Here is a 24,226-nt window from a genome sequence, read left to right on the forward strand (position 1 = left end):
ACACTAAAGGTTGGAGTTGGTCCTTGTTAGAGAGCAAGAAATAACGGGAATCAATGCGGGAATGTGTGGACTTGCTATGTACTTTCCCAGCAAGTCAACACTTGTGCTGATTCAAATAAGCAAAAGGAAAATAAACATATATTTGATCTAATTCGAGGTAATAGTACTTGATTACAGGACAAGTTGTTCGGAGCACAAAAGTCGCTAGATTTGTAAGTAAGTCACCAAATTGTCATTCAAAAATCACCAAAAAAATTCGCTAATCGGAAAAGTTTTATTTTGTCGTTATCTTCGAAGTCAAATCCCCTAGATTTAGCGATTTTTCCTCCAAATTGGCAACACTATCAATAATGGCTTGAATGTTGTATCTTTGAAAAGAATTATAAATATCACTGACATCTCTGGGATTTTTCTGGAAACGTCATCGACAGACAACGAGATTCAGTCAATAATGCTCTATATCTACAGTTTTTAAGCTCTGCGGTAATATTTTTGTATCTTCTCAGCTGTAACCTATAGTGAAACTGACAAGTAGAAGACAATCATACAATATATATTGTCTAATACAAAGCCCCTTTCGTGACTTCCAAATGCTCTCCAAGGAACTTTGAATTCTCTCAGTAATCTTGTAAAGAACATCAATTGGACTAAAATGCGTGAAATAAAAATCAGCAGAAGTTGTATCATGTATTCAGTTTAAGATTAGCCACTTAGAAGAGAGATACAGAACCATTACTGTTCTGAAGCGAATAGTCGATGGTTCACTAAGAAAAGGCTTTCCACTTCTACAAATCACACCCAAAATTTCAGAAGAATGTGATGATCTCATCCTTCTGTTTAGGTTCAACTCCTGTAATTTGTTATCCAGAATATGCACATTTTTAAAGGAATCTTCCTCATGAACTTCTCGTGATAGCTTGGAATTCAGTATGACATTAAGAGTATAAACTTTGTTATTAGAGTTTTGTATGCGAACTTGTATAATTCTCTGTTTCACAGAAAAGCAGTGTTATTAACAATAAGTTATATGTTTTATTAATTACTTCTTAATAATTAATATTTGTTTCCAATGCATTTTTCATCATAAAAATCAGAGCTCCTCCGTGGCTACGCGGTTAGCCTACGCGCTTTTGGCGCGGAAGACCCGGATTCGATTCCCGGCGCGAGCTCATGTGGTTCGGATTCACGTTAATCAGTAGCTTCACGTCTCATATTGTCTCGCTGCTGAAAAGGGTCGATAAACTCAAAATCAACTCAACTCATCGTTTGTTATTTATTGTTTTGAAGAAAAAATCGTTTGTTTCGAAAAACGTAAGGACATATTCACAAAATAAAGTTGGGGACCAGCATGAAGTTGCCCCCCCCCAACTTTTTCAAGTTTCGACTCGAAACCAAAGCCAATAGTTTGTTTTTCGTTTGTTATTGATTGTTTTAAAAAAAATCGTTAATTTCGAAAATCGTACGGAGATACTCACAAAATAAAGTTGGGGGTCCAACTTAACACTGCCCCCCACTTTCAAATTTCGACTCGAAACCGAAGCCAATCGTTTGTCTTTCGTCTGTTATTGATTGTTTTGAAGATATAATCGTTTGCTTCGAAAAACTTAAGGATATATTTGCAAGATATATATCTGGGGTGTAGCCTAATTTACCCTGCTCCCTCCTCCTACAAATTTCGATAGAAAAGCAAAATCAATGTCTGATATGCGTTTGTTGTTGATTATTTTGAAGAAAGAATCGTTTGTTTCGAAAAACATAAAGAGTTTTTACAAGACGAGTAGTGATGCTACTTTACATTGGTCCCACTTTTAAATTTCGATTCAAAACTGAAGCTAATCCGTTGTTATTAGTTGTTTAGAAGAGAAAATCGATTTCTTCGGAAATAGAAAGAGAGGTTTGCAAAATAAATTTAGAATGTGGTCAAATTCTACAATAGAGTTCAGTGGCCCAACTTCACATTGGCCATTTAAATTTCAATTTTCGATTTAAAATCAAAGTCAATCATTTATTTTTCGTTTGTTATTGATTGTTTTGGAGAAAAAATCGTTTGTTTCGAAAATCGTACGGAGATACTCACAAAATAAAGTTGGGGGTCCAACTTAACACTGCCCCCCCACTTTCAAATTTCGACTCGAAACCGAAGCCAATCGTTTGTCTTTCGTCTGTTATTGATTGTTTTGAAGATATAATTGTTTGCTTCGAAAAACTTAAGGATATATTTGCAAGATATATATCTGGGGTGTAGTCTAATTTACCCTGCTCCCTCCTCCTACAAATTTCGATAGAAAAGCAAAATCAATGTCTGATATGCGTTTGTTGTTGATTATTTTGAAGAAAGAATCGTTTGTTTCGAAAAACATAAAGAGTTTTTACAAGACGAGTAGTGATGCTACTTTACATTGGTCCCACTTTTAATTTTCGATTCAAAACTGAAGCTAATCCGTTGTTATTAGTTGTTTAGAAGAGAAAATCGATTTCTTCGGAAATAGAAAGAGAGGTTTGCAAAATAAATTTAGAATGTGGTCAAATTCTACAATAGAGTTCAGTGGCCCAACTTCACATTGGCCATTTAAATTTTAATTTTCGATTTAAAATCAAAGTCAATCATTTATTTTTCGTTTATTATTGATTGTTTTGAGGAAAAATCGAAACGCATTAAAGATATTTTAATAATAAGGTGGCTCACCTTTACGCTGGCCCACCACTTCCAAATTTCGTTCAAAGCAGAAAACGGTTACAAATAAGTAGAGAAACACAATAAATGGCATACGCAAAAGTTCTTCAAAGGTGGTTCAGGCGGTTTCGGTTCTCAATATTGCTTAACATACAGCAAAATTGATAAAAGTAGGGTTTCAGTGTTGAAATTCATAGAGTGAAAACGGTACTATATAGCACAAAGCGGTTTTCTGCAATCAATTAAGTATCCTAAGAATATATTCTATCTCCACTCTAATCTCTTTACTAGAACCAGAAGTGATATAAATCTACTAGTACTTATGATTTCAATAATTCGTAAAATGTCATGACATTGAAAGCAAACTCCATCAAGTAGTGTACATGTGACACTGTTACTTTTTAAAATATAAAGAGAGAATGATGAACATTTTTTTTATTCAATCTTTGTTCATTTCAAATAGTATTACAATCTTTCTTCTTAATTTGTAATGTATAAAGAAATATAAAGTATTGCGCTATTATTCAATTCGTATTTTTTGTAGAGCTTTAATTCTTAATTTCAAAGTTTAAAATAAAATAATGAAATATGGTTTATTATTCAATCTATGTTTGTCTCAGGCATTATTATTACTATTATTAATCTTTTCCTTTTTCAATTGTTGAAGCAATAAAATGCATTGCACTATCACAAGATAATTTCCCCTTTCAAGTAATATTATTCTGTTCATATACACAAGCACTTGAAATTATATAAAATTCGCACCCTGAACCCCTCTAACCTCCGCTTAACGAATTTCTGCGTACGCTATTGATTGTGTTTCTCTTCTTACTTTTAACCGTTTCCCGCTTTGAATGAAATTTGGAAGTGGAGGCCCAGCGTAAAGGTAACCACCAACTTATTATCAAAATATCTTTAATGTTTTTCGATTTTTCTTCAAAACAATCAATAACAAACGAAAAATAAATGATTGATTTTAAATCGAAATTTGAAATTTGAATGACAAGTGTGAAGTTGGCCTACTGACCTCTATTTTGTAAATGACTTAATATTTTTCGAAACAAACTATTTTCTCTTCAAACCAATAAGAAAGGAAAAGCAAACAATTTGTTTGAATATGGAATTGAAAAGTAGAAAAAGCAGTGTGAAGTTGACTACCAAACCTATCCTGCAAATATATCCTTTTCCTATTTCGAAACAAGTTACCTTTTCCCTCAAAAGAATTAACAACCAATGAGAAAAAAACACCTTTATCAACTTTATTTCGTAAATATATCCTTACGTTTTTCGAATCAAATTACTTTTCTTCAAAATAAACACAACAACAAACCCATATCAAACGATTGATTTTGATCTTGGATCGAAATTTGTGAGAAAAAAGAACCAGGGTGAATTTGACCACATTCTAAATATGATTTGTAAATATCTCTGTTTTCAAAACAAACAAGATTCTCTTCAAAACAAAGAATAAGAACGGATTAGCTTGTTTTGAATCGAAATTTGAAAGTGGGGCCAGTGTAAATTAGAAACCCCCTTATTTTTAATAAACATTCTTTATGTTCTTCGAAACAAACGATTTTTTCTTCAAAACAATCGATAACAAACGATTAGTTTCGGTTTGGACTCGAAATTTGAAAGTGTTTAGGCCAGCGTGAAGTGACAATCGAAATGTATTTTGTGAAAATCTCCGTACATTTTACGAAACAAACGATTCTTTCTTCAAAACAATCAATAACAAAAAAAAAAAAAAAAAAGAAGAAGAAGAAAGATTGGTTTCGATTTCGAGTCGAAATTTGAAAGTGAGGGGCAGCGTATAGTTGCTCCCAATTTAATTTTGTGACTATGTCCGTACATTTTTCGAAACAAACATTTTTTTCTTCAAAATAATCAATAACAAACGAAGAACAAAGGATCGACTTTGGTTTCAAGTCTAAACTTAGAAGTGGGGGGGGGGGCTCAACTTCACGCTGGCACCCAACTTTATTTTGTATGTCCGTATGTTTTTTGAAACAAACATTTTTTTCTTAAAAACAATCAATAACAAACAAAAAAACAAACATTTGGCTTAGGTTTCGATTCGAAATTTGAAAGTGGGGAGACTCGCGTGAAGTAGCCCACCAAATTTATTTTATGAAAATCTCCGTACGTTTTCCGAAATAAACGATTCTTTCTTCAAAACAATCAGTAACAAACGAAAACCAAACTATGGGCTTCGGTTTCGAGTCGAAATTTGAAAGTGGAGCCCAGTGCGAAGTTGTCCCCCCAACTTTATTTTGTGAATATATCGGTACGTTCTTCGAAACAAACTATTTTTTCTTCAAAACAATCAATAACAAACAGAAAACAAACGATTGATTTCGGTTTCGAGTCGAAATTTAAAATTGGGGGACCAACTTCACACACGTCTTTCATGGATGTTATGGATGGCAGAAAAACAGATAAGGATGAGATTTGAACGGAGAGCAAGCAAATTGTGGAAACTCGTAATTGATATTCGATTTGTTGATATTTGAGTTGTTAGAACAGCTACTCTTTAAACCGCTGATTAAAGGTCGATTCTCGGTCACTTACGTACGGACTTCTCATATGTTCCTAGTGTGGTTGCCGAAAGCTATTTTAATTTCCTGCATTGGCAAATTACTTGCTACAGACAAGAAATACTTATGATGATCACCCTGCATAATGACACCCAAGCATTTTTGGACCATGATAATTTATACACCATTATTTTATATTAGAACCCCCATGTGTTACCGTGGATAATATTTTTAATTTCTTTATCTCCCTGTGTTCCATTTCTATTTCTCTTTGTTCACAAGTACTGAGAGCGGATGCTGTTTCGTGCAGTTCTGAGTATGAGGGATAGTTATCCATCTCGTTACTTTTTTATCAAATTTTATATAAAATTGTTGTTCATATGTTATATCAGGTAACAAATCAAGTTAAAATTAGATGACGTAGTTAGTTATGTCGAAAGTCTGAAAATCTACGTTCTGATCTCGCAGCATCAACTAATAAGACACAATAATAAATATCTCTCCTTTCTTTTCTGGTAATCATAGTTTCTGAGCAAACTCGATTCTGCAACGTGTCAGATTTCTACAAACTAATAGTGAAGGTATTTAACGGGAACCTACAGGCAGTTCAGTCACTTTGTACGCTGTACAAGTACATTCCACTACTTTTCTCTAAAAGGACCTGTAGTAGCTTTTGGAACAATCTAATATCACATTTTTGAACATAACACTAGAAGGTTGTCTAGGTTTATGACACGCCATCTGTTCATAGATAGGTCCAGAATAATATTTAGAATATTCAATATTCAACCGATCGTATCTCATTAACGACTAGAATACAAACGGGGGTATTTGTATAATGCTGCTTCGATGTAGCGGTTAGTGGAAGTGTGATAATTAAGCCCTTGCTCTCAAATTATACGTAAATTGGTACTGTAAAATTCGTTTCATATTATTTCATCCTAATAACTTAAATTAAAGTTTTTTTGTGTTATTATTAGTGACAGAAGTATATAGTAGTGAAATGTTTTAGTCTATTATTTTATACATTTGCCCCATCGACATGAGCCGAATAAAACAATCAAGAATGTAATTACTTTCATTTATCTTACCAAGCATAGCAGAACTAATGATTTACAGTAGTATTTAATATGTTGCGGAACATAACAGTGTTCTTTATGTTTCGTTGAGTTGAAGGAGCATGGTGTCGTGGCTGAGAAAAACTTGTAGCACGGCAAACACTTAGGAAGTTCACTAATAATTAACTTACCGGATGCAATGATATCAAACTACGATTGAGTTGCCAGTAAGTGTGGTACTCAAATTTCCAAGTGTATTAATTAAGTACTCATTTCTTGAGCTCGACTTACGTTCACATAACCATTGTATTAGACATGCTTTTTAATACCTGCTCCGAACATACAAAAAATAATTTCAATTTTACAATCACTGAAAATATTAGTGAGCACATTACTTCCAATTAAATTTCAACTTTACTGTTATTAATTTTTAGTTATATGGAAGCCTTTATATCTGTAAGTGTTAATGTCCTTTTCAGATGGAGCACCTGTACTACAAGGTCGATTGGGACTTTCATTACTTGACTTTGGTTTGCCGTCATTATGCGAAGATGCGGATGTTTGTTTGCAATGGGAAGATTTAAAATTACAAATCCACCATCAAGATGCAAATTGCGTTGAAACAAGTTGGAGTGGCAACAATACAGAATTTAGAGATTGTTTCGATTTGGGTGACGCTCATTGGTATGGAGGAGTTGGAAATTGGCAACAGACCTGGCCAATCGAAACAATACCTTACGGTCTCACTGCATTTACAGCGGGATTAGCAGAAGCTTATTGGCTTAATTCGAATGGATCGTATATTTATGTTGCAGATGGGGTGCCACTTTTTGTTAGTGTTGATGATCAACTATGTTTAGTGGCGAAAAGTGAATCTCCATATATTGTTCAAGATTCAGTGAACTTAAGATATAATGTATGCTCAGCAGAAGATGCTAGAGTAGCTCATTTGGACGCTTTGAATAGATTCATAGGTTTACCAACAGATATCCCAGATGAGAAGATGATTCGACATCCTATTTGGTCTACATGGGCAAGATATAAGCAAGGTATTAATCAAGAGAATGTGTTGAACATGGCCAATGAGATAGTTGATTACGGATTCAACAATAGTCAGTTGGAAATCGACGACAAATGGGAGAAAAACTATGGTGATTTCACATTTGATTTAGACAAATTTCCAAATATGTCTGCTCTTGTTCAGCAGGTGAAGGAGTTGGGTTTCCGTGTTACGTTGTGGATGTATCCTTTCATCAACCATGAAAGTGCACAATATGAAATAATTTCCGAGCAAGGATATTTCATAACAAATCCCGACGGAAATGTTGCCGACGTAACATGGTGGGATGGAACAGGGGGAATGATTGATTTCACCAATCAAGACGCCGCTGATTGGTACATTTCAATACTCAAGAACATCCAAGCTGACTATGATATTGACTCTTTCAAATTTGATTCTGGTGAACCATCAATGATACCAGTGCCATATGTACTCAATGGTCCTCCGGAGTTACAACCTATCATATACACTACAGCTTACACTCATACTATTGCAAAAATAGATAATATGATTGAAGACCGTATTGGAAGACGAAGTACAACTTTGCCTTTCTTTGTCAGAATGGGAGATAAAGATACTCGGTGGGGCTATGACAACGGCCTGAAAACCCTTGTGACAACGTTACTTTTCATGAATACAGTTGGTTACACTTTCGTATTGCCTGATATGATTGGCGGAAATGGCTATGGAGTAAATCCAACTAAAGAGTTATTCATACGATGGCTACAGGCTAATACATTTATGCCTTCTTTGCAGTTTTCTTACTGTCCCTGGGACTTTGACAATGAGGTAAGTCAGTATTAGGTAATTAGTTCATTGCTTTGAATATACGGTATAACGTTTTGTTCATAAGTATCAAATGTATCCAAGTAGGCCTATAACAAGACAATTTCGAATATACTAAAAATATCAGTGCTCCATTTCTTGGTACTTACGTAAGCTGTAGGATGCACCTTTGTTCAATGATATCTTCCTAACCAAGTTAGAACTATGAAAACAAAAGAAGCTATAGGGATTTTAATAAACTATACTATTTATTACATTTGAAATTATTACATTAAACTAAAAGAGTGTATAACATGCGTTTAAATTTGTTAGATGCCAATGCAGTCTTCGATGCAAGTGTAAAAAACAACCTACCTCTAATAGATGACACTCGAGTATCTCTATTTCTTTAATGGGGACGAGAACAAATGCAATAATTCAACCAAATTTGAAATGACTGTTTAAACTTTTCTCAAATTTAAATTGAAACAATATTCCATGCATTTGTTTATTATTTTGATTGATTCACGGTTGAGATCATTCATTTTATACCTAAACTACATACTTGAAACAAGATGATTCTCTAAACAATAAACGAAACAAATTTTCAAAATATGGAAGTATTGTCCTGCAATTATGGATTCATTTTTATTGCACAAAACTTAAATCTTAATATTGAATGAAGTACTGAGAATATTTCACTTCGAAGAAAATTGAAAGTTAGAGGTTTGGATGTTGAATTACTACTTCTAACTGATATTAAATGAAATTCCTCGCAGTTGACCTGAACAAAATCAATTTCTTGGTCTTGAATATATATATTTTCCACATTGAATAAAAATCGTAGATAAAAAAAATCGAAATTTTTTCAAGTCACTTGTATGCCTGATTTTCAGCTTGATAAAACACTCGGGTTAAGTTTAGAGTTACCCCTCCGCTTTTTATAAAAATCAGGAAAATTTACAGGAGAAATGAGGTAAGAAATGATAATTTGAAGCTTTTATTTGAAGTTTAGGAATGTAAGTTCGTCAGGAGAGTTATGTTTAATACGAGAAAAGATATGTGGAAGTTAGTACTATTTGCCGGATGCGGAAGCATTCGCGGAAGGTTTCAGCAGCATGGTAGTTGTAAAATATGGCGAATATGGCGAACAGGTGTAACGGATGCGCAAAAATAACGAAGAACACCTTTTAAATTTTTGTGAAGCTCATGGAGTACTAAAGTTAAGTGAAATGTAACAATTTTTAATACTTTAAGGACTGTTTTTTGTATGTTGCAAAGTCCAAGGGCACCTTCAAACTGGAGGGGCAACTCTAAACTTAAGCCAAACACTCTCTCCGTAACCACCCTCACACGTCAGTACAAAAAATTTGGAACCGATTGGTTCAGTGGTTTTTCGGTTAGTTGAGACAAAGAAATATTAATGTAATTCCATAAGCGCTTTGCTTGTATTCAGTTGAATAAACAATTAAAAATCAATGTTTGAAGGTTGTGCCACATCTTATAGCGTTTCCACATTACACCCTTTGATGAACACGATGTTTTATCATAGAGTCGTCGCGACAAAAACTACTTCAAACTCAATGATATTAGATGATTCCTTTCATGCTTGTCGCCGCGATAGCTGTGTCGTCGGTGCCTGAAAAACCTGTTGTTGTATTCTGGAAATCATAGACGGAAAACACGTATATAAACATTGACTAACTACATGAGATGCAGTAATTCCGTTTATGTAAGAGCGACAAATTGTAGTAACGTACTTCACTCTAGCAACTTTTCCAGTTTGTTACAAGAAACAATGGATGTCGTATGTACCGATCAGTACATTGATAATGACAAAGAAGTATGTGTATTCTCTTTGTGAAGATGATTTTGAGTTTGGTGTCCCTTTCAGCAGCTAGACTATGTGAGACGTGGACTTACAACTTAAGGTGGAATCCGAACCATATGAGCTCCCGCTGCGAATCAAACTAAGATCTTGTGGGGGGCTGCGGTGGCTCAGTGGTAGAGCGTTCACCTCTGGTGCTTGGGGTCCCGGGTTCGATCCCAGACCCCGCCAACTGAACTTTGTGGTGGACAAACCACGTGTGCTTGCGTTTTCTCGTGGTTCTCCCGTTTCCTCCCACTTTCTTCATTCCACCATTTCATTCATTTCTCATAATCACCGTCTCCTTTAGCCTAACCGGCATAATCGTGGGACGTAAAACTCAAAGATTTCATTTCATTTTTTCAAACTCAGATCTCCCATCTGAAAGACGAGTACGATAACCACTTGGCCACGAGAGAGCTCTGTGTTCTTTTTGTGTGTATGTGTGAGTGTTTTCACATTACTTAAAGAAAAGTTTCATTTACATAAAACCAAAAATGTAAGCACAAAGCAAGTGCAATTTGATGAGACAGAGGATCTGAACGGGGCCGTCCATAGTTAAGAGGGTGGGAGTTTACACTCAACTAGAGAAAGCAAGCGTCCAATTGGTCCGGAAGTAAAGACACTGATAAAAATGGTTCTTAAGAGTTCGCGCTTGTAACTGAACGATAGACTAAGGCTTATAGACAAGTAAAATGTACGCATACTAATAAAATTTAAACAGACAGAACTATATATATTACAGACGAACCACGAAGTCATATGGTAATGATGAAGCCCCATTTTGGGATTGTATTACATCTCTCTTTTAAAAAATTGTTTAAAGCATAGTAATGATTTTTTTGTTATAATTCTTACAAGAAAAAAAATGACAATGGGCTATCTAAGAAGGATCTGATTTTTAGAAGGACCTGCAAAATAAAGCTACAACACTGTTATCGTTCTCCTTACTCAACGACAAATATGTCGCGTACATACATCACAAAAAAACACATTGCTTTTGCCACTAACGAAACAACGTCACAAATCGTGTTTCTATTCCGAAATGGACACAATCGAAGCAGTCGAAGTACTACAAAAGCGGAAGGGATGCAAGGGAAATGAAAATTGTGAACTTTGGCAAAGGATTGTTTGAAGGGGCCCTAACCTAGTGGACCCTAAAATGGTGGGAAAAGTGTGTGCTTGTTTTCAGTTTTATTTCTTTTTGACAATGTTGCCATCACTTTCAGGCCCCGAAAAAAAATATGTTGTACCTAAGGGTATAACAAGTTTTTAACCAAAAATCAGCGACGGGTCCTCCCCAAAAAATTTTCTACAATTTTTTGAAATTTTCAACACGAAAAAAATAAAGAAAATACGCATCGATGGATTTGAAAAAAATCACATTTAAATCTAGATAGTATCTACAATCTGTGAAACTTTCAAAAATGTTCAACCACCCCCACCAAAATTTTTAAAAAATCAATTTTGAGCATGTATGATACAATAATTCGGTAAGGGGAGGGGGTCAACTTTTTGAGATAGTTTTAGATCAACGGTAATCTTTTGGGTCAATAGCGACCCAATTTGGATCAAGGGCCGATTTCACTATCTTACTAGGAAAGACCCTTTGCTACAAACTCACTCCAATATCTATACATAGTAATGTACTTCCTTTGTGAGTCTCCTATCCTTTACTTGTGTGAGTAAGGAGACCTGCACAGTGGAAAGGAGATTCATGGTTATAACAGAACGAAACGCTGAGTAGGCAGCGCAGGTTCAGCTAGGTTTGTAATAAAAATCTCATTTTAATGTGTTCACTTCCAAGTACAATATATCTTTGAAGCCCTGTATTATTCCTACAAGATTTTGAAGGACAACTAGTAGATCAGTTAATAATTGATTATATTATTTTTTCAGTTTCTAATTTATTATAACCCTTTTTATTTTTAGACAGTAGAAATTTCCCGTAAATTTACTGCACTTCATACAGAGTATTCTGACACAATTATTGCGTTGGCAAGAAAAGCTGTAGAAGACGGAACTCCCATAAACCCTCCTTTGTGGTGGTTAGATCCTACAGATGAAGTGGCCCTTACAATTGACTCAGGTAAGAAGAATGTGTACTTTTTCCTTTGTGCAATACGAATTCAGCTTTATTACTAGATATGTTTCTAATTAGGTCGGTCAGTTAAGAAAAAGCGACACCACGTAACTTATAATAACTAAAGAGTGACCACGTAAACCAATGTTTAAAACACATATAATGATAGAATCTGTACCACGAAATGAATACTAATAGCTTTAATGCTACAGGACGCAAGGCGAGTTTTGCAATGACGAAAACAAGTAAAATATAATAGCCAATAATCCAGAGCAGAATGGAGGTGAGTAAACGAAAATGACGTAATGTTATCCACGAGTTCTTCGTACCGACTACGCTGAGAACCATCATGCTGCATGGTACACAGAATATTTATGCAATTACATCCCATTTAGGGCCGCTGTAGATCAGTAGATGTAGAGCGGAACGATGTATCTGTTCTAGATCGCTACATCGATCTAGTCCTCTCGTGGATGTACTCTCTGGTTCGATCTCAGCTCGCGGCAAATGTAATTTTTCGTGGATAAAATCCTTGAGCATGGACTTTCTCGGGGTTCTTCCAATTCCTCCCACTTTCTTCATTTCACCATTTCATTCATTTCTCATCGTCACCGTCTCCTTTAGCCTATACGGCAAAACCGTGGAGTGTAAAACTGAAAAATATAATTTAATTTCATTTCAACATACTATTTATTCCAAGACACTTGAATTACTTTTCGGAGGAATTAATTATTTCTGGCATGTTAATAGTTATGCCTATAAGAATAGACATGTTGTTCATGATACTATCCGAAAACTTCATTGAAAGACACTGCATCATCCTCCATTCTTCTCGGATATTTTGACCAATATTGTGCAATCCTTAAAGAGGTTTGCATCGAAACAAATGCTGCGTTGGTCAAGTTTCACATTGAATGTGAAACACTCAGGTGAATGTGAAAGGTCAGTGAAACATTCAGCCCTCTAACTTCTACTCTATATGGATACCCAATGACATAACTCCTAAACCTCTGAACCTTACGGGGTTTATATGTACTGTACAAGTAGATGGTTGGAGTGTATCGTTCTTTTTCAGCACACGGGCTATGTGAGACAGAAACTTACAGTTTAAGATGAAATCCGAATCACTGTAATGTGTTCTGACTGAAAGTCTCTCTAGCCGGGAATCGAACCCAGGACCCCGTGCACCAAAGGCGAGTAACTCGCTAGCTCAACAACTAGAGCTGGAGATTATGTTTAGTATTACATAATTTATTCCATTCATAGTTACATGGTGCGATTCGTCTTCGAGCGACTAATGTCTAACAACTTTTCTACAACAACTTTTATATATAAAAAGTTCACAATTGGAATTTTTAAGAAATAACTATTCATGTACTTGATTAAGCACTAGCAACAAGTAAAGTGAAATCTTTAATTTTATATTTCACGATAATGTTGTTTAGGTTGAAGGAACGGATGATTAATAGAAGTAGATGGCTATGAAATAACTTATGGAAAGAGAGTAATGGAGGAAACGGAAGAAACTCGAGAAAATCTCCGGATAAGAAATTGTCCACTACATTCTCAAATAATCTGGGACGAAACCAGGGACTGCTCGCACCAATAGTGAGCGATCTAGAACTGATTCACCGTTCTGCTCTACTAGTAAAAAGAAGAATATAAAACACCGTGATAGCATCCTCACCTCTTAGACAAAGGATTCTTATTTTGAAGCTCAGTATGTAAGCTTGTAATGGGCAACATAATATTCGTAGGTATTTTATTTTGTTTCGTTCATAGTCTTTGCTTTCCATTGATTCTTTTATTACATTATTTACATTTACCCGTACTCAGAGTTCGATTTCCGGTGGAAACACTCGGTCGAAAAAGTGTAAAGGACAGAAATCTTGAATGCGATCTTGCTGAGTTTCCTTCATTCATACCAGGGAAATGCCAGGAAGATACCTAACATAATAACTCGGGTCTTTTACTTTCTTCTCCATCCCTTTCTTCCTCCCAATTCCGTAGGGAGTGTGATTGCGCCGAGTAACGCCATCCCTCATTCATGACGAATTAGCACGGCCATAGATGCAGAAAGCCGAAAAGTCTAATTCCTAATCCTAATCTTGTATACTAATCATTCATGTAACACATAATCGCGTAAACGCTCTGTTTTTCCAAGTTATAGGTTGGCATCCAAGTGACACTCTGATGGTGTTTCTATTGCTTTCTTTTAACGTGTTATTTTCAAAAGTCTAACATGTTTACGACGATTTGTTTCATTTTCCACTAGAGCTTCGGAAAAGGTGATTTCTGTCTGATCACTTGGCACTACTTTATTAGACGGTTCTATTCAAATATGACTCAATTAATGCAGTAGTAACAAACTTTTACTGACTTAAAAATGTTCCTGAACAAGGGGAAGTTCATTATGCACTCTGTAACTAAGCTATATATATATATATATATATATATATATAAAACTGAGTAGAGTTCCGAGTGGCTGAATGGATAAAATCAAGGATTAATAACTAAGAAGTTCGTGCTTCGAAACTCATGAACATTTTTAATTCCTAATTCCGCAGATCTTATGATTTTTCTCTCCCTTTGTAATCAGCTGATTCACTAAAAAGAGTTCTTCACCTTAATTCGACAACTGCCTGATGTGATCTTCGCAGTTCGGAAATTTTCCTTCTTCTGTTTCACAAAATCACAAATTTCGTTATAATATGGATGCTCTCCGGTCATTTTTCTCCAATTCCAATCCTGTATATGTATATCATTTCTCCCTGTCTCCACATTTGAATCTCTCTCTTCCTCTCAATTTCCAGCATCAACGCACATTGTTTGGGATCAAACCTTCGACTCTTGAAACCGAGTGTAAGAGCTCTAACAATGTGCTATTGTAGCTCTGTAGGTTTGTCGCTAAAAGCAGCGTCATTGTAGATTTTGTACGGGAAATTCTCCGACGACATAAGAATTTCACTTTTTATATCAGAGTTCACTATACATTTGATCAAACAATATCAATATGTGTTTATCACACTCAAGGGAGAGGGAAATTACACCCTCCTGTCCTGCCCAAATGATACTCCTGGAACATTTGCTTGCATTTACTGGGGAACAAAATGAAATTAATCATTGAATAATACTCATTTCTGTCAGTAGATTTTAGAGCTCTGCGGCCGTATTAGACGTTGGAAAACACAAAACCTACTGCTGTGATTGTCAATTTCCATAGATTTCACAAGGAACATCTTCCTAGATTGATGGAATATACAGTATTTGAAGAAGGGAAAGAATGTAAATAAAGGCGTTTATGAAGCTATGGGAACATCTAGTGACTATTATTTTCTATTCAGGCTCTACAAAGGCATTTGAGAACAAGCATTGTCCCTATTTTTTCCATCTGAATGGAAAGAGTATTCTACGTCATACAGACTGCTTTAGACAAGAACAGAACGAGGAGGTGGATTGAATACCAGGATTAGGTAGTCTCGCGATATGTGTTTCTGAGTGCATATGATGACGTCGCAAGAGTTTCTTAGTAATTTGGACTTAAATTTTTTATAATATTTTCTAAGCCGCGAACTGTACATCACATGCGTTTAGTTGATATTTAAAGCTTGTTTATCTGTGTTGTTTTTGTTAATGTCCACTGACTGTTAACGATGTAATTATTCGTGTTAGAGTAAGTACAGGATAGGTGGGAATTAACTTCCTATTGAAAATTGTTTATAACTTTTTAAATACTTAACAGATTTTCAGTAAACTAAAATCAATTTTCTTTTATGGTAGTAAAAGTTATTACATGATATCTCATTTATGTCATTGGAGGTATGAGTGGTGAACCATAGTGTCAGTTGGCATCCCGGTTCGTGGTACAGGTATAGAGATGGTGGAGAAGTATGAAAGGACCTTGTGCCTTGGTAGATGAAATGTGAAAGGATCTTCTGCCTTGGTAGATGCAAAGACCTAAGGAATTGACTTTCAAAGCTAATGGACACGGATTCTTTAGCAGATATTAGGAGACTCGGTCGCCCATCAACATCCAGGACAGAAAAAAAAATGTGCAAGTGGTTGAGGAAATGTTCACTCGATATCTTCTTAAATCGCAAAGACAGCATCTCGCGAAAGCTGTTTAACCCGACACACAATCCGAACGGATCTGAAAGAAGAGTTGGATTTTTGTCCATGGAAATTGCGTAACCCCCAGGAATTATTGCCGGAAGACTGTAGTCATCGGTTGGAGTATCCGGAGATGGTGTTCGCTAGATATGAAGACTAGTCCCATATTTTCGGTAATATCCTGGGATTAGATTAAGCCGTGTTTCATGCTGGGGGATTCTGGGTTTGTGAACCAGCACAGTTGTTATTATTGGGTAGGAGAGAATCCGAGGTGGTTGTCGGAAAGAGCCCAAAAATCGCAGTGTGGTGCGGCATAACATCTACGAAAGTTGTGAATTCATACGTCACTCGGAGCACAATGAATGCAGAACGATACCTTGCTGTGCTTGAAGATTAGGCTCACGTAGGATAATTGCAAGATAGGCTCCGCCTTATTTCGCACATCCTGTCCGTACGTTGCTCGATACCCATTTTTCAGAACGCTGGTTGGAACTTCGTGGCTCCCTTGAATGGCAAGCAAGGAGTTCTGGCTTAATACACTGCGACTTCTTCTTCTAGGAGTGTGCGAAAGTGGAAGTTTGTCTCACAAAACCAAAACCTCTCTATGACTTGGAGGAGCGAATATTCCAAGTTCTTGCAAACGTACCGCTAGAGTATTTGGAGAAGTTTGTCGCAAACATTCCCAGCTGTTTATGAAAACTGATGTATAATGGTGGTGCTTATGTAGAATTTTAGCAATGCATAACAAGTTTACTTTCCGTTTCATGAAAATTGGTTAAGTATTAAAAAAGTTATAAACAATTTTCAACAGGGAGTTAATTATATATTAAACTACAGTAAATAACAGTAATACCTGTAAGTATCGTTACTATGAGAGAATCAAAATAAGGTATCGTGGATCAGTTAAAACAAAAGCTTCTTGATTTCGCTTACATTTAAAGAAAAGCCTATGACAATTTAGAGTGACCGTCCGTACTCTAGGCTGAAGATTTACAGCTAAAGTTATTGACAGAAATGTATACAATAAAAGTCATCTTACTATGTCTAATTATGAATGTCACAATTAGCATGTGAAACTCAGCGTTTATTAATACTGTTCTGTTAACTTTCTTTTTTGTTTTCTAGAGGCATTCAGTAAAAATTTATTTAATCAATATAATTAGTGACATGAATGAAGGAAGTGTAAGAGAAATGAAAAAATCAAATTTTGTTTCAGTTATGTTTTCTATAATGAAACAACTTATGTTAGAAGTAGAGCGAAATAATCAACTGTTTTGAGGTGTGTGTGCAAGGTTTACTAATAAAAGAAATCTTTAAAAGTAGTGTGGCACTGAAACTTACCTCATGTGTGAGGAGTCCCTGGTGTGATGGCAGGTCATGATAATTTGTGATGGATAATACCATGTCTGGATTGGATCGGGAGTCTCCTATTTCCAGTCACATTCTCATTTTAGTAACTCTTTCAGATTCATTAACTTTAATCACCTGTTTTCTTTAGCTTAAAGAGCATAAACATGAGACGTTAAATTGAAAGTTTGCATTTCAGTACCTTCAAATTACCTAGGTAATTTGGCTTGTTTTTCTTTGTAACGTATATAATACAATTTTTAAATTTAGTTACACGATGAATACAAAGTAATCAGATATACTAACCCTCGTCTTCTTGGACAATACACACAGTGTTGATGGCCATGTTTGTCGTTTTAAGGATTATGGTATTTCCCTAAGCTTCTAAAGCTGAAAGAGCAATGACCTTCCACTTATTGTAGAGCAATACTACGTCCCTCGATTCCTCCATTTAAAGACAGACATTCTCATTCCATAATTTTGCGATGACTAGAGAAGTGTCACACTTCACCACTGACATCTTCTTCTTGTTCACCTCAACCATAGGTTGGTGGGCAACATGTAAATTTTAAATCTTCTCTCTCTCTTGGGAGAGGTGTTTTATACTTTGATAAGGTCTCTTCTTCATAAATGAATCAACATATTCTACGCTTGGTCTTCCTCTTTCTGGTTTTTCTTCTACCTTTCCCTCTATCAGCACAGTAATCCAATCAGAGTGCCGATTAAGATGGCCAAGCATGCTGTTTCTTCTTTTTTCTATTATCTTCATGATCTGTTCTCCTTCATTAGCTTCCTTTAGTACCTCTTCATTTCTTTTCCTTTCGGTCCAGGATATGTGCAGCATTCTGCGCCAACACCACATTTTAAATGTTTCCAGCTCGGACATTTCAGCTTTTCTCAATGCCCACTTCTTTGATTCATAAAGCACCACCCTCCATACCAGGGTCTTAATAAATTGTTTACAAACGTTCAACTACACATTTCTTTATGTTAACAACCCTGTTTTCCTGTTGAATGCTTTCTTAGCCTGTGCTATTCTAGAACTTACGTCTTTTTCACTTCTTCCGTCCGAGGATGTAAGACTTCCTAAATAGGGCAAGTTTTAACATCTTCGATTTTCTCCATTTAGCCATACCCTTGCTCCTTCCTGTCCTGCTCTTGTGCACTTTATCACTTTGGTTTTCTTCTTTTTTATCTTCATTTTGCACGTTTTTTCCCAGTGGGTCGTTAAAGTTCGAAAGTGCTTCCTGCAAGTCATTTTCGTTCTCCGCTATCAGTGCTAAGTCATCAGTAAATCTTTTTGTGCTAAAAACCTGACCATTTATTTTTACGCTTTTTTTCATTTTTATCAAAGAATTCTTTCGTATCCTCTTCTATATAGACGTTGAGCAGGAGAAGTGAAAGTCCACATCCTTTCCTTACTCCTTTGCTTATTTTTCTTCCTTCTGATCTCTTCCTAGAGAGCTGTCTGGTTCCTGTAAAATTGGTATATCATTCTTCTGTCTCTGTAATACACTTTCAGATTCTTCAACACTCTGAACATGATATTCCAATCTACGTTCTCAAAAGCTTTTTCTATATCTACAACTGCTATCACAATTGGTTTGTTTATTCTGATGTGCTGTTCCATGATCAACCGTTGATGCAGTATTGCTTCCCTTGTTCCTCTTTTTCTACTGAATCCAAACTGGTCCTCTGTTAGACGTTCTTCGAGTTTACCTTCTATTCGTTGTGCGATAATTTTGCACAGTATTTTTGATGCATAAGCGAACTTAACGTCCTGTGTTCTTCGCATTTTTGTGAGCCTTTTCTCTTCGCAATAGGGACCAATATGCTTTTCTGGAAGTCTCTTGATATGTTTCTCTAGTTGTACATTTTATTAATAAGATTAAATGGTTTCTCCTTTGTTGATATTTCGAAATTCTTGATCACTTCTGTTGGTATTTGGCCTATTCCTGGGGCTTTACATTGTTGCATTTACTCCAAAGCATTGTCGAATTCGCAACTGTAAAATTGATGGTCCTAATTAATTTTCATCGAAGTCTTCTTCCTTCTCTATCTCTTCTTCGTTCACTCTGTCTCCTTTGTAGTGTTCTTCAATGTATTCCTTCCATATTCTTGTTATCTGCTCCTCTTTTATTAGCGCTGTCCCGTCCTTGTATATGATGATGTCCATGCGTCTCTTTTTCTCACCGAACTGTTTTCTAACCTTTCTATATGCCATTTCTGTATTGCCTTTGACTATATTTTCCTCAATTTTTTGCACATTTTTTTATCCAGTTTTCTCTCTCCTTCTTTACTTCTCTGTACCTGGTGTGATTTCTACCTTCTATATTATTTATTATCTTGAACTGTCTCTTTTCTCCATCATCTACAATATTTCTGCTCTTATCCACAATTTATGTTGAGTTCTCGCTTCTCTTCCTACGTGCTCGTCAGGTGCTTTTGTAATCCCTGCTTTCATGGATTCCCATTTCGAGTTGATGTGGTGATGTCTCTAAAGTTACCTTAGACGTTTCTTTGTCTGTCACAGTTGCAAATTCCTTTGTCGTGTTTTCGTCTCTTCTTAGCTTGTGTTCCATCTTTTGTTTGGTGCTACCACTCTTTTCCTCTTTAGTCGGAGTTCGCTCTTCATCAAAACTAAATTATGGTCTGAGTTAACGTCTGCACATGGGTAACTCTTACTGTTCTTCACTTGATTTCTAAATGCTTGTCAGAGCAGTATATAGTCTATTTGGTATCTTTCTTTTTCTACTGGACTTGTCCAGGTGCATCTTCTTAACGGTTGTTCGAAGAGAGTGTTTGTTACAGTCAGATTATGGTTTTTACAGAATTCAACTAGTCGTGCGCCTCTCACATTCCTTTCTCCTAGACCAAAATTCCCAGTTACATTCTCTTCTTTGCCTTCGACGACTACTGCGTTCCAGTCTTCCAGGATGATTAAATTGTCCTGGTCTTGAACGTTCATCAATACTTCTTTTATTTGTTCATAGGTTTCTACTACTTCCTCATCTGTGTAGCTTGATGTAGGCATATATACTTGGATTATCGTCAAATTCCTCGGTTCGGTTTCAATCTTCAACATTACAGTCCTTTCATTGTATCTCCAGCTGCCTAAAAATTTCTGACCTATCTTCTTATTCAAGACAAAACCGACTCCTGTTGTACCGTTTACTGCTACTGAGTAAATAATTCTAAAGTTCCTGCTCTACATGTCTCCTCCATTAGGCTACCTAACTTCACTGATTCCCAGGATATCTATCTTCATGCGTTTCATTTCTTTCTTCAGGTTTTCCAGTTTTCCATACTGTGACAGCAATCGCACATTCCAGGTTACAATCCTGCAGGGGTTCGTTTGATCACGAACGAGGAAGCCTTGCTTTGTTTCCCATCATTGCCGGGGACAACTTTCTGTAAAACAGTAGTGTCATATTCCCTAATATTAGATTTTCTTATTTCTCTTTCCATGTTTTCTAAGGACTGAGTAAAGTAGTGGTGTTCCAGGTTCTTCCACCTCACAATGAAACACCCATATAGAACATCCTACCCTTGCCTGTTTTTGTCCGCATCTGAGCCCTACCGATGTCAGTTATCTTCAGCCTCAGTGTGGTAATGATAAAGTTGCTGCTCACTACCATAATATCTCTCTTCATTTGGCTCCTACCTCTAAAGACCTGTCCGACATGGGAAGCCGTCTGATAGCGAAGCTATCTATACTCTTAATAGTTACGTAATACTACTTATAACAACAACGAAAAAAAAAGAAAAAATACTACAGTTACAAGAAATGTTACTCACCATGTGTTGAAATCGAGCGTGGGCAATTGGCAATTAACATTATGGGCAAGCTATTTCCTATCATGTCCCAATTCAAGACAACAATTAAACACAACTTTATATTACTTGAAATAAATTATAATCAGGACTACAGCACTACTGCGTACTACTAATACAGTAAAATAATTTCTGAATATAGTCTATTATAGTACCTAATACTATTTCTATATGTTAATGGTAAGTAACTGCTTTATTACTAACACATGTAATGATTAAATTTGCCGATATTTTTCTGTTCTCACAGAGTTTCTTCTTGGAGAAGACTTAGTGGCAGCTCCTATTCTTGACGAAGGAGCTACTTCACGAGACATTTACCTTCCAATTGGAACCTGGAGAGATAATCTCAGAGGAGATATTTACACAGGACCTATTTGGTTAAGAAACTATTCAGTGGCATTGGATGAATTGGCATATTTCACAAGAGAAGCCGAAGTAAAACATTGAAACGTTTGTATGAGTTACTCTTTTGGAAAAACAATTTGGCATATTATATGATTGGAATAAAAGATACACAAATATTAATATTTTCTTTATTATGTAATTTCTCTTCAAGTTGATTCATTGCTTACAGGTCTACGACCGTGATGATTGGAGTGCAAACACCTGAAATACTTTATTCTAGAATTGTAAATTTGCAGGATTTTTTTCTCTGTGGCTTACTAATATGTATATTTAGTTTAGAAGAGCAATCATAAATTCCTTTCAACAATATACATTTTGTTCAGCTTTTGGTTCTTCTTCTTCCTAAATGTAAAACCAGAAAATATATAAAAGAAAAATTTAGTTTTTTAAGTCCTAAGTTTATGCCCTTTAGGCTAAAGGAAACGTACAATTAGTGAAATAAAGGGATATGAAGGAATTGGTGAAATGAGAATATTGTCCACAACTTGTCCACCATGAACTCATACGTAGTAGCATTTCAGACTTTTAATAACGTTACTCAAATCTTCAAGGCTAAATCTATCGGCATGCACAAGCTTGAATTTTCACATCTGCATACCTAACTAAGGCTATAGCAAACTTGCTAGTTCCTCGATTGCAAACTTGTATCAGACTTCTCAATAAAATGTAATATAAAGATTGACTTAAAATTCCTTTAAATTGACACATCAGTTCAACATGACTTAAAATTTACATTTGGCAAAGCCATGCACTAAGAAAATCTCTAAGACTAGATCTAACACACATGGGTTCTTGTGCAGGCTTCCCATGTGTAAGACTCACACATCTGGTGTAAGCAAATAGCCATTTATACATCAAGGCTATCTGAATTCATAGCATGACCGAAACTTACACCTGGCAGCGCCATATACAGAGAGAATCTCTAATTTTTAGTCTACCAAGGGAAACTAAGAACAAATGTAGAGTTACTGTAGACGTGCATGCTTACTGCATAGGGATCCCATCCGCCAGAGATGAGCGCTCTGCCACTTTTTAAAATTATTGTCAATTAAACTGGTATACATTACAATTTGTAACAATATTGTTCAAGTCGTGCGTCATATATGATAGATAAATGAACATGAATCATATAACAAACATGAGAACACATTAATCAGATAACATTACACCACTCATGAAAATGGAGTATAAACATTATGAATACATGATTTTCAATTTGTTATCTATCTACAACATATAAGCACTGTTTCCATTTGAAGTTTTATGTTATCTTCCATCGCTCTTTCAATAAGTGAAAATAATAGTTTGCAAGGATTGGTTTCTGACTTTGACCAAGATACTCCACCATTACACCACGCAACCTGATTATACTATTTTAGGTTGTTTGATGACCGTGTGAAAAGTCAGGCATTATCGGTGAAATATTCCTGACCTCAGAACGGCAAAGAACATCCATGAAATTTGTGAAGGCCAACTAAATGTTTGTCAACAAATCACATTTGAAAAACTAATGTTGTAAAGTGTTCTCTATAATGTAATAATAGAGAACACTTTAAGTTAATCAACAAATGATTATGTATTGCACGCACACTAGGCTCCCAAGTTTTAAAATTGTATTGTCTGTTAAAACAGACAGTAGAATTAATTCTTTGTCACCTGAGACCTAGAGTCTGAAAGAAATTTAGTGAGTTCAAGGGGATTTTCTGTACTCATAAATAAAAATTGTGAGTTTATTATGCGTTCAAGCAATGATACGCTTATATTATCCATACGCTGATGTTTTATCAATACTTTTATTCCACATTTACCAAAAGGCTCGATTACGATAATAATTCTGAAAGAAAGATGAATTGTAATCAGATTTTACATGCCAATGCCGAAAGGCAAGTTATCCAATTCCCATAACCCCTTAAAAAATGAAGGAAAAATTTCTTCTTCACATCCATTTTCTCCCAAGGGGTTCACATTCATCAAAAAAATGAAATGAAATTTCTTTAGTTTAACGTCCTATTATTACACTCTTTATGCTAGAGAAGACAGATGATTAATGAAAGTGAAAGATTGTAAAATTAATTTTTGAACTCACTCGGATTTCAACCTAGAACCACGTACAACAAAGGCACATGCGCTAGCCAATAGACCAACGGAGAGGACTTCCACAGTTCTCGAGTGGAAAGGTATCGGAATTCTTCCTTGGCTAAAACTCGAGAAAATAATTTACCAACCGATAAACATACATTTAAAACAAATACAAGCATCGCGAGCCTTAACTTTATTTAAACTTACAGTTACAAGGTATTGCGCAAGTCTCTAAGCTATCAACCCTAATTAATCTTTTCTTCATTGGCATTGTTATTCCTGTATTTTACAGGTTGCTCCTGTCTTATAATGAAATAAAATAAAACGCAATTTTTATACAATCTGCTTAATACATGGTAGAAACTCAATTGCGTGCTATGTTGTTCTTAAATTGTTAATTTTCATGC

General features: G+C 35.6%; 1 protein-coding gene across 2 annotated transcripts in view; it reads left to right on the forward strand.

Moving 5' to 3' along the window:
• The window catches only part of LOC145666465 (alpha-galactosidase MYORG-like), a 175,426-nt gene extending 153,407 nt beyond the window's left edge, over positions 1–22,019 (forward strand). For both annotated transcript variants that reach the window (XM_081733705.1, XM_081733706.1), the window contains exons 3-5: positions 6,749–8,118; positions 11,894–12,050; positions 21,583–22,019. In XM_081733705.1, coding sequence (XP_081589831.1) covers positions 6,749–8,118; positions 11,894–12,050; positions 21,583–21,782 — 1,727 coding nt within the window. In that variant the 3' untranslated portion in view covers positions 21,783–22,019. The remainder of the gene's footprint in view (positions 1–6,748; positions 8,119–11,893; positions 12,051–21,582) is intronic.
• The last annotated feature ends 2,207 nt before the right edge of the window (positions 22,020–24,226 follow it).

Source organism: Thermobia domestica, chromosome 12, assembly GCF_964235325.1.
Source record: "Thermobia domestica chromosome 12, izTheDome1.hap1.1, whole genome shotgun sequence".
Classification (NCBI taxonomy): domain Eukaryota; kingdom Metazoa; phylum Arthropoda; class Insecta; order Zygentoma; family Lepismatidae; genus Thermobia; species Thermobia domestica.